The following is an 11,768-nucleotide window of genomic DNA, read 5'->3' on the forward strand; positions in this document are numbered from 1 at the left end:
TATTAGTTTGTGATGCAGCCTTGTGTATTTATTTGATCCTTTGTCTTTAAAATATCGAATAAATGTTATAATGATAGTGGAGCACGATCTGAATACTTTCAAATAGTTTATGTAGCATTAGTGTTGACAAGTCTTTGTTTTTTTATATTATGATTTGTAGAATGTTGGTTTGTTTTTGTTTAAGCAAATTGAATGATGTTGTCAGTTTATATTCGACTTGTGACATTTCTTTTGTGTCTTCCGGCCACCTTTTATACTTTACTGAAATGAGTTATTCGTCGAAATTTTGACTTAAATACGGGTCATTGTAAACTTTGATAATTGAACGGTTTCATTTGAGATCATAAAAGAGGTTATGGAATTATTTAATGTAATCATCAAAAGGCATATAAACCGTTGTATGCTTCCACAAGTCTGATAGCTATTATCGATTCACATTGTCACACACTTTCTGTAGAATTAAACATTTTTGTCCGTTTGTAGAAATATTCCCTTTTAAAGTTTGTCGTAATGCAACTTGTTGTGATCCATTTTTACTAAAACTTTGTAGTTTTAAGTTAATAAAAATGAGAATGGGAGCACAGGTTGACAGATGCTTACCTTCTGAAAAATGGAAAAACAAATTCTAAAAAAAAATTAAATTAAGGTAGATGAACGTGCAACAGCATGACAAAACATAGAACGAGGAAGGTGCACATTAATCATTTCATAAAAAAATGAAAATTTAAGATCGAGGCAAGACAAATAAAATAAAAAAATGAATAAATAGACACCAAAGCAGTTTTGTATAAATGACAAACATGGAATGTCAACTTTTTGTCAAGTCAAAATGAATATTTGATTTATATTACATTATACTAGTATATTATTTCATATTGATGCAGTAATATTGTTTGCATTATTTAACAATTTATCACAATTTAACTAGGTTAACAGCAGAATACTACAGTAGTCCTCACAGAAAGATTTTAGTTTGTTATCCGGATTTGTTTTCTCTCAATAAATTTACGACTTTCGAACAGCGGTACACTACTGTTGCCTTTATTTGATAAGATTTTTATTCTGATATATGTTTGTTCTTAAAATCATATTTTTCGAATAGTAATCCCAATAATGTAAATTGTACTTTTGAGAGCATCTGTAAGGGGACCTGCGACCACCTCAACTGTTGTTGTGGTTCGTGTTTTTCTTTTTCTATGTTGTTATCGTTATAAAGGTTACTTTGTCTTTCGTCATCTTTCTTTCTTTGCAATGGCGTTGTCAGTTTATTTTCGACTCATGAGTCTGAATGTCCCTTTGGTATCTTTCTCCAACCCTTAATTGTGTTATATTAATAAAAACCGCGTGATCGTCGATAATAACTTATCGAATAAATATGACAAAACTATCGAGAACATAAATAAGTATTCCAACAACTAGGTAGTAGTGTGAAGCACATGGAAATACCAAAACTGTAAGTACAAGATTATTTTCTTTGATGTGCATGCATAATAATGTTTCGCATGTGTTAGAGTAGTGTGCATGATTTTGAATGATTTGATTTATGTAACAAGCATTTTGTTTGCATTTTCAATTTTATCTTTTTAGTTGCACTTAGTGTAGAAGATTTAGCCGTTCTGATTTTTATTTTGCTTCATCTTATACAAGCTTGTGATTGTTGATACTTCACTTTACTGTGTATAATACCTGTAGTTTAAATTTCAAAACCATCATTTTAATTGAGTATACAAGGAATTCGCTGTGCCATTTTGCATAATACGCAGAACCAAAAACGTACGTATAAGTAGATGTTTTTTTCACAGACGTTTATTTCTTAACGACCTGTTCTTAAACCCGTTGAGTATTAATTTGCTACCTTCCCAAACCAAATTGACAAAGTTTATAAATTCGCATAGAAATTAAAAGACAAAAGTTTATAAATTCGCATAGAAATTAAAAGACAAAATGGAATTGGAAAATTTCACCCGTATCGGCAACGTTAGTTTTCAGATCCATGATTCTTGCAAGTGTGCCCTCTGGTAATTAATGTTGTTTGTGATTTTACTTAATACTTGTATTTCAGGTTGGCACATTTTCTAACTCAAAAAAGTTGAACTTGAACAATTACAAGCCTTCATGGGATGGAAGCTGTGGTCGACCTGAATCTTGCACTGAATGTCCCGGATTTATAACAACAAAATCACGTTTCATGCTTCAACAATCAAGCCAAACTAATCCAGCAACAATCGTCGCATTGTATCCTGTATCGTCAAAAGGATTTGATGCGTACAAGTGTGGAAATTTAAATCTTGGGAGTTTTTATCGGGCATTGGCAACTTCATACACTTTGAAAATTTTAGCTCCAAGGCCATTCAATGTACGCAGTCTCGTATTAGATACATGCTCGAATTCACTAAGAATTGATCGAGATTTGTATAGTATTTTATCATCGGGTGGTCTCTGCCATTCTCAAACAGCCTTTGATGGTGTTATAAATAACTCTACGATAGGTGGCGTAATAACAACATCGACAGCAAACGTTATTGCAGCCAATCGAGTTCTTGCACCTTTAAAGATTCCTCTTGTAGGCGCATTTTCCACTTCCAGTGTTTTAAATGACAAGTATAAATACCCGTATGTAGCACGCACAATATCATCTGATTTCCAAGAGACCCAGGCTATTGCAGACGTTTTAAAACATAATAATTGGACTTATGTTACGGTAATTTATTCTAAAGAAGTATACGGAAAGTCAGGCTATGAGAACTTCAAATCTCAAGCGGGTAAAAACGGCATTTGTATTGCAGCATCACTCTCTGTCCAGGTTCAAGGTTCGAGTGATGATATAAAGAATGCACTTAGTCAGCTATCAACCGAAACTGGTGCAAATGTTGTTATTTTGATCGCTATGAATCCAGAACAAATCCTCAAAGCAGCCAAAGAGCTTGGAATCATAAACCAGTATTTATGGATAGGAACAGAAACGTGGGGAACAAATACTTTAGATTCCAACTTGGCTGCTGATGTGAAAGGGTCGATAACAGTAGCTATGCGAAATACAATGGTGACGGGTTTTAACAATTATTTAAAATCTCTTCGATACAATAATAGAGATAATATACCAGATGATTGGTTTGAGGAATTCTACCAACAAGTGCATAAATGTCAACTTCCAATGGCGTCTGTTGTCTATTCTCAATACAAGCTGTGTAACTTGTCAGAGCAGTTAACTGACGAAAAATTACAAATGAACAATTATATTATATATACAACAATAGCTGCAACTTATTCTATTGCGAATGCAATTCAGAGTACTAAAAATGCTAGATGTGCAACTAAAACAAACTTCAAAGATTGTTTCTACGATGACAGTAATAAAGAAGACTTATTCAAGAGGCTCTTGGAAACAAAGTGGTCCGGATGGACAGATGAACCTGGATTTGATCTGAACTTTAATGATGACAGATATTGGAATGTTGGCTACGATATATATAATTATGTCGTCGAAAATGAATTGCATGTCTACAAAAAGGTATGTTTATGATACATTTTTGTTTTTATAGAATAAGTGAGAACTTTGCATTTGGAAACGAGGTTAAACGGGGTTGAAAAATTTCACAACAGCAACACCTTCGTTCGAAATACATCATTTACCAAAAATACTCAAATGTAAAACAGATATAAGTTATGACTTGCAATGGGTTATATTTTCGATTCTGTACTTATTTTGTATAAGCCTCATGGGTCCGAACAGAATAGATGACATTGTCATGAACTGTTTTGCTGTGCATGTTATCGGAATTGTTATTAAGTCGGTGCAAGTTATGGAAAAGGTCAAGATTTTTATTAGTTGACAGTATTATATAATTGAGTATTTACAAAGCAAATACAAAGATAGTAAAATTTCTAGACATATTTATTTAAATGTCAAACATGGTTATATCTCAAAGATTGAAGTCAAACTGCAACGTTATCTAACACGTACATTGAAGTGTATTGTGTTTTACCAAATGTTTGCTATAGATATAGGAAGATGTGGTGTGAGTGCCAATGAGACAACTCTCTATGGTTGCTTATTTCACATAGAGATTTGATATGTTTTTGTTAATATTGTCCCGTATATTTGCTATTTACAGTTATCTAAAAAAAAATGTCTTTTAACCCATTGCTATAGTCCGTCGTGATCATGCAATGATATATAAACTTTTCATTTTTGTTGAACGTCGTAATCTCAGTCGTAATGTAACATTTGAAGTGTAAAATAGTTAAAAGACGTGGATGGGGGTAGTTATTTTGTTTTCTCCAAATCAAGTAGTACCTGGAAACCATTTTTCATATTAAGATTTCGTTTCCGTTATCCAGATGAAATATTTGATTTTTTTTTCTTTCATATTTGGTTATTAAAAAGAAACGTTTAACATAACTGTATGTTGTTCTAATTTATTTTCGTTCTTTTATTTTTCATCTTGTAGGTTGGGTCAACCATTGGCAAAAATGCCGGATCCTTGTCACCCATAATGACATACAAAGCGGATTCATTCATGTCACAATGTCCTGTGGGAAACGATTGCACGTGTATGGATATTGTTACCAAGCAACCGTCAGCTGTACAACAAACAAGTAAAGAAGAGAAAGAGGTCGAAGGGCCGCGTAATTATTACTGGTATAAATACATTCAATTAGAAAACACAGCAAAACACTATACCTGGCCTATCTGGGCCATTGCTGTGTGTGTTCCAACGTGTATAGGATTATTCATCGGACTTTTTTTATTTTGTTTTTTCCTGTGTGCGTATCCAGTTCGCGGAGGAACAACCGTGTTAGGGTTTATGATGATTTTCGGAATCCTCTGCATCTATGCTGTTAATTTTGCTTTCTTCCTAAAAGCATCGAACTTAACATGTGGTATACGACGATTCCTCATGGGCGTTGCATATGCCATTGTCTTTGCAGCACTGTTGGTTAAATCAGTCGATAATTGGCGTTTTATCGATATTGAATACAGCGTTCGGAAATACTCTGGACTTACAAGTGCGTCATCATTGTTTGCTATTGCAATAGGTCTTGTATGTGTTCAAGTAATAATTCCAGTAGAATGGTTAATATTAGTTCATCCAACTGCAAGCCTTCTAAGTAAAACTGAACTCCACGATTGGTGGTGGTGTGATCCTGTCGATAGATACGATTATTCACTAGCCTTATCAATGCTATTTGTTATGTTCTTGGTGTTATTGACTACTATTTTTTCTGGAATGGCATGGGACAGCAAGAGTAACTATTACGAATCTCGATGGATTTGTGTTGGATGTATCAGTACTGCTGGATGTTTCTTAGTATGGATGATAGTATCCACCAATGCGTTACCAGAATACAGGGACCCAGCTGTAGCATTGGGCAACTTTTTTAATGCTACAGCTTTGTTGATTTGCCTGCCTATCAGAAAATTGTTACTTTTGTGTAAATTCAAAAAAGATGACGAAAAGGAAAATGAGATTGACGAAGACATATATGCTCATATGGATCACGGTATTATAACTATATAAGTTTTGAAATTAGTTAACTTTAAAAGTGATAAACATGATTGTTGGAAAGCTTCTTAATAAACCTCTGACCACTAAACACACTCCCCCAAACAATATATTAAACAACACATCTGAACTTATCCACTAATTGCCACGTAAATTTACTGTCCACAATGTGTTAAAATACATATTCAAAGTTAGACACTAACAGACCAAGCTAAACGTGCAATTGTAATATCTAAACACAAAGAGCTTTTTGATGTTTATGTTCTTCTTTGGATCGGTAAGGAAAGTGAATTCAAATTAACTCAACACGTATAAAAGGTAATCGTGTCATAGCATGAAAGTATTATAATATAATACTTCCATGGTCATAGTAACTAAAATATAGATAAAGCATTTAAAAGATGCTTTACAGTTATTTTCATTCCGTTGAATACACCAATTGCGTAGGTACAAAATTTAAACCTGGCATGTATCTAGGATGAGTGTATTTATATTATAAACTTTATACCGGTACTAGCTAAGCAATCAATTTTCCTTGGAAAGGAAATGTGCAAATATCTAAAATACTAAGTATAAGGGTAATGTTTTGTATTAGCGTTGTTGTTATCAATCGGGTTTAACTTAATAATTGTTTTAGTAATGCTACCTCGAAGTTTCGTCCATATAATCATATATCCTTACAACTTTTTACTTCTAATAAATGATTTTACCTTTCAATTTAACAATGTAATGTTATTTTACAGGCACTGAATTATACTCAACTGTTTACCATAACGATGGATTTCAAGATATGTTTGAACCAATGGACGGAAAACCTCACGCAGAAAATGGGTTTTAAATGACTAGACAAACGAAATGATATGTAAGCTCTGTATTTGCATGAAAATAAAAAAAATAAGCAACAATATGATAAGAAAAACCAACCTTTGAATTTTAGCTTTGCATATTTTCTGTTTGTTTTCACTTGTTAGTTAATTTGGTTAGTAGGTAACCACTATATGCAATTAAAAAAAGTTCATGAATATTTGAACAAATGGTTAAATTTATAAATAAAAGTCAATCTTAGCCGTTCTTCAATATTTGAACTAATGTTTAAATTACTATATCAATATCCAATGACAACGCTATGAATGTAAAGTAACAGTTTAATTTTCTTCTTTCAGATTAGTCATATTGCTGAGCTTTAACAAGATTGGTGCTGTTATAATATTGTAGTCGTATCATGTATCATGTGATGGCAAAGACATTGTCATATTATTTCTTATGTTATGTGTACCGAAACATGTTTAGTGCTAATTTATTTTGTATTTATATTAATAAAATCAGAAGTTTGGTCGTGATGATTGTAATTGAGATTCAAGTCGACGAACAAAACTATTGACAGTGCCACTATGAAATAATGTTTTTTATATAATAATATGAAATCTTATGTTTCGATTCCATGTCATTGATATTGTCAATATTTATTTATGTGGTACATGTATTGTCTACTGTAGTGCTGGTTTTTTTTGAAAACACAATGATCTAAATTAAAAAAATCATACCAGATCAAAATGTAAAATATAAAATTAATATGGCTTGTTTCTTTCTTATACACAGAGGGTACAACCTTTTAACATGATACGGATTGGACAAACGGACTAGCTGATGGACGGACTAAATATTATAAAAAAAAACTAGAGGCTCTAAAGAGCCTGTGTCGCTCACCTTGGTCTATGTGAATATTAAACAAAGGAAGCAGATGGATTCATGACAAAATTGTGTTTTGGTGATATGTTTGTACATCTTACTTTACTGAACATTTTTGCTGCTTACAATTATCACTATCTATAATGAACTTAAACCAGTAGTTTCTGTGGAAAATGTAACCAGTAGTAAAATTTTACAAATTTTATGAAAATTGTTAAAAATTGACTATAAAGGACAATAACTCCTTAGGGGGTCAATTGACCATTTTGGTCATGTTGACTAATTTGTAAATCTTACTTTGCTGAACATTTTTGCTGTTTACAGTTTAACTCTATCTATAATAATATTCAAGATAATAACCAAAAACAGCAAAATTTTCTTAAAATTACCAATTCAGGGACAGCAACCCAACAACGGGTTCTCTGATTCAACTGAAAATTTCAGGGCAGATAGAACATGACCTGATTAACAATTCAACCCCGTGTCAGATTTGCTCTAAATGCTTTGGTTTTTGAGTTATAAGCCAAAAACTGCGTTTTACCCCTATGTTCTATGTTTAGCCATTGCGGCCATCTTGGTTGGTTTGGCGGGTCACGCCACACATTTTTTAAACTAGATACCCCAATGATGATTGTGGCCAAGTTTGGATTCATTTGGCCCAGCAGTTTTAGAGGAGAAGATTTTTGTAAAAGATATATAAAATTTACGAAAAATGGTTACAAATTGACTTTAAATGGCATTACTTCTAAAGGGGCCAACTGACCATTTTGGTTCTGTTGACTTATTTGTAAATCTTACTTTGCTGAACATTATTGCTGTTTACAGTTTATCTCTATCTATAATAATATTCAAGATAATAACCAAAAACAGCAAAATTTCCCTAAAATTACCAATTCAGGGGCAGCAACCCAACAACCGGGTGTCTGATTCATCTGAAAATTTCAGGGCAGATAGATCTTGACCTGATAAACAATTTTACCCTTGTCAGATTTGCTCTAAATGCTTTGGTTTATTGAGTTATAAGCCAAAAACTGCATTTTACCCCTATGTTCTATTTTTAGCCATGGCGGCCATCTTGTTTGGTTTGGCGGGTCACGCCACACATTTTTTAAACTAGATACCCCAATGATGATTGTGGCCAAGTTTGGATTCATTTGGCCCAGCAGTTTTAGAGGAGAAGATTTTTGTAAAAGATATATAAAATTTACGAAAAATGGTTACAAATTGACTTTAAATGGCAATAACTTCTAAAGGGGCCAACTGACCATTTTGGTCCTGTTGACTTATTTGTAAATCTTACTTTGCTGAACATTATTGCTGTTTACAGTTTATCTCTCTATAATAATATTCAAGATAATAACCAAAAACAGCAAAATTCCCCTAAAATTACCAATTCAGGGGCAGCAACCCAACAACCGGGTGTCTGATTCATCTGAAAATTTCAGGGCAGATAGATCTTGACCTGATAAACAATTTTACCCTTGTCAGATTTGCTCTAAATGCTTTGGTTTATTGAGTTATTAGCCAAAAACTGCATTTTACCCCTATGTTCTATTTTTAGCCATGGCGGCCATCTTGTTTGGTTTGGCGGGTCACGCCACACATTTTTTAAACTAGATACCCCAATGATGATTGTGGCCAAGTTTGGTTTCATTTGGCCCAGTAGTTTCAGAGGAGAAGATTTTTCTAAAAGTTAACGACGACGGACGACGACGGACGACGGACGCCGGACGCCAAGTGATTAGAAAAGCTCACTTGGCCCTTCGGGCCAGGTGAGCTAATGAGTAACGAATAACGCTTTGGCTGGATTACATGAAGCTCCATTATCTCTTGTCTATGATATGAGGAACACAAAACATCAAAGATGCGGTACACTGGGAAAAAACTGCAATTTAAAAGTAAAGTAATAAAGTAAAATCACAAAAAAAACCCGGAACTTCGGGGGAAATTCAAATCAGAAAGTCCCTTATCAAATGGCAGAATCAACAAAAGTTCAAACACATCAAACGAATGAACAACAACTGTCATATTCCAAACTTTGTACAGGCATTTTCTCATATAGAAAATGGTTGACTAAACCTGGTTTATAGCTAGCTATCATCTCACTTGTATGACAGTCTTGAAAAATTTCATTATATTGACAATTATGTGTGAACAAAACAAACGGACATACTAGGTAAAAATGTCAAAAATAGGGGTACAGCGGTCGACGTTTGTTATTAACTTTATCACTATCAAAAACAAACAGATATATAAACAAACATTTACCATGACACAATAACACAATGACGGGATGTATAAGTACATAGACACGTTACGTGCAAGAAACTTGCACAAAAAGGCATTCAGGCAAAGCACATTAGCAAAAACAAATAAGACAAAAATACAGAAATTATCATTGAAAAATAACAGAATGACGGAATGTATAAGAACAGAGCCACGTCATATGAAAGCAGGAACACAAAAATGCATACAGAAAAAAGAATATTAGCGAAAAAATGAGAGACAATAAGATAAAAAATATCATAGAACAATAACAAAATGACGCGATAGAAATACGGAGAAAATATTTTGCAATTTAGAATAGATATAATAGGGAGGGGATAGTCCGCAATTAAGAAGGAATATATGAAGAAGAGAAAATAAGATTGACGATAACACATATGCTCATATGAATCACGGTGTAATAATCATATAAGTTGATATAAATTAACTTTTAAAAGTAAACAGAAAGACGATTTTGTCTAAGGTTAGACGTACACATACAAACTTGATAAATGAAAAGTTTATTAATACTCACTTCATTTTAAAGGGAAAGAACAATCTGTGTGAAAAATAAGTCACAAAACCAAAGTTAAAACCTCAGGTTAAAACATGATTGAATAAAAATGTGCTGGGATTAGAATAAAATTGAGAATGGAAATTGGGAATGTGTCAAAGAGACAACAACCCGACCATAGAACAAATAACAGCAGAAGGTCACTAACAGGTATTCAATGTAGCGAGAAATTCCCGCACACAGGGGTGTCCCTCAGCTGGCCCCTAAACAAATATATATACTAGATCAGTGATAATGAACGCCATACAAATTACAAATTGTACACAAGAAACTAAAATTAAAATAATACAAGACTAACAAAGGCCAGAGGCTCCTGACTTGGGACAGGCGCAAAAAATGCGGCGGGGTTAAACATGTTTATGAGATCTCAAACCTCCCCCTATACCTCCAGCCAATGTAGAAAAGTAAACGCATAACAATACGCACATTTAAAATTCAGTTTAAGATAAGTCCGAGTCTGATGTAAGCAGATGTAACCAAAGTTAAATGCTTTGTTAAACAATCATCTTGATCACTCTTGTTTTAACAGCTGTGAAAAATAAAGGTAAGATATTAAGATCAGCAAACCGAATCAGACAAAACATTTGATCACAAAACACACTGTCCAAACAATATTTTAAACAACAAAAATCAACACCACCTTCACAAATTTCCACGTAAATTTTCTGGCCACAATGTGTGTAAATACATACTAGTATTCAAAACTCACAACTAAAAGACAAAGATAAACGTGCAAATATAAAACCCTTGCGCAGAGCGCTTTCTGATGTTAACTCAACATGTATGAAAGGTAAACATTTCATTGTTACTAAAATATATACAGCTATTAATGATTTTAATAAAGTATTTTAGATGCTTGGCAGTTATTTTCATTCCTTTAAATACGTCAACTTAATAAGATATGGGTTAACCAATCACTTTGTCTGGAAAGGAAAAAGCACAATTTTTAGGTTAAGACTATCAGAGTAATGTTTTGTATTCGCGTCGTTATTAATTCGGTTAATAGTGGTACATCGGAGTTTCGTCCTTAAAGTTATATATTATCGGTGCAAATTTGCACATTTAATGAATCATTATACCTTTCAACTTCGCACTTCTAATAAATGATTTTACCTTTCAATTTCGCAATGTTATGTTATTTTACAGGCACTGAATTATACTCCACTGTTTATCACAACGATGGATTTCAAGATATGTTTGAACCAATGGACGGAAAACCACACGCAGAAAATGGGTTTTGAATGACTAGACGAACTAAATTACATGTAAGCTTTTTATTTACATACAAATCAATCTTTGAGGTCGCAATTATAGAAGGAAAACCTTCAAGTTCTCGATTTTTAGCTTTTCATGTTCCCTTGTCGTCATTATTTGATATTTTGGTTACTAGTAGTAGTGGACCACTATAAGCAGTTGAAAGCTTTTCTTGAATATTGTTTAATGCAGTCTTAGCTTTTAAACAAATTGTGAAATTACGGTATTGATAAAATTATGGTTATAGTTATAATATCAATCACAACGCAATGAATGTAAAGTAACAGTTTGAAAATTTTCTTTCAGATTGGACAATTAACTGAGCTTTGGTGAAACTGGTGCTGCCGTAACGGTGTAGTCGTAGTATGTGGTGACTAAGGCAGATGTCAGATATGTCGCCATGTATTTTATTTTACTATGTGTACCAACACATGTAGAGTACTTATACATGTATATGTTGTTTTTTGTGTGTGTGTGTT

General features: G+C 33.2%; 1 protein-coding gene across 2 annotated transcripts in view; it reads left to right on the top strand.

Moving 5' to 3' along the window:
• The window catches only part of LOC134728235 (uncharacterized), a 44,384-nt gene extending 33,100 nt beyond the window's left edge, over nucleotides 1-11,284 (top strand). Inside the window, exons 13-15 of one of the 2 annotated variants that reach the window (XM_063592775.1) lie at nucleotides 2,063-3,511; nucleotides 4,452-5,505; nucleotides 11,182-11,284. In XM_063592775.1, the coding sequence (XP_063448845.1) occupies nucleotides 2,063-3,511; nucleotides 4,452-5,505; nucleotides 11,182-11,276 (2,598 nt within the window). In that variant the 3' untranslated portion in view covers nucleotides 11,277-11,284. Of the gene's footprint in view, nucleotides 1-2,062; nucleotides 3,512-4,451; nucleotides 5,506-6,250; nucleotides 6,365-11,181 lie in introns of those variants that run through there. The other variant, XM_063592774.1, reaches the window with a different exon arrangement.
• The last annotated feature ends 484 nt before the right edge of the window (nucleotides 11,285-11,768 follow it).

Source organism: Mytilus trossulus, chromosome 8 (assembly GCF_036588685.1).
Source record: "Mytilus trossulus isolate FHL-02 chromosome 8, PNRI_Mtr1.1.1.hap1, whole genome shotgun sequence".
In the NCBI taxonomy this organism is placed as follows: domain Eukaryota; kingdom Metazoa; phylum Mollusca; class Bivalvia; order Mytilida; family Mytilidae; genus Mytilus; species Mytilus trossulus.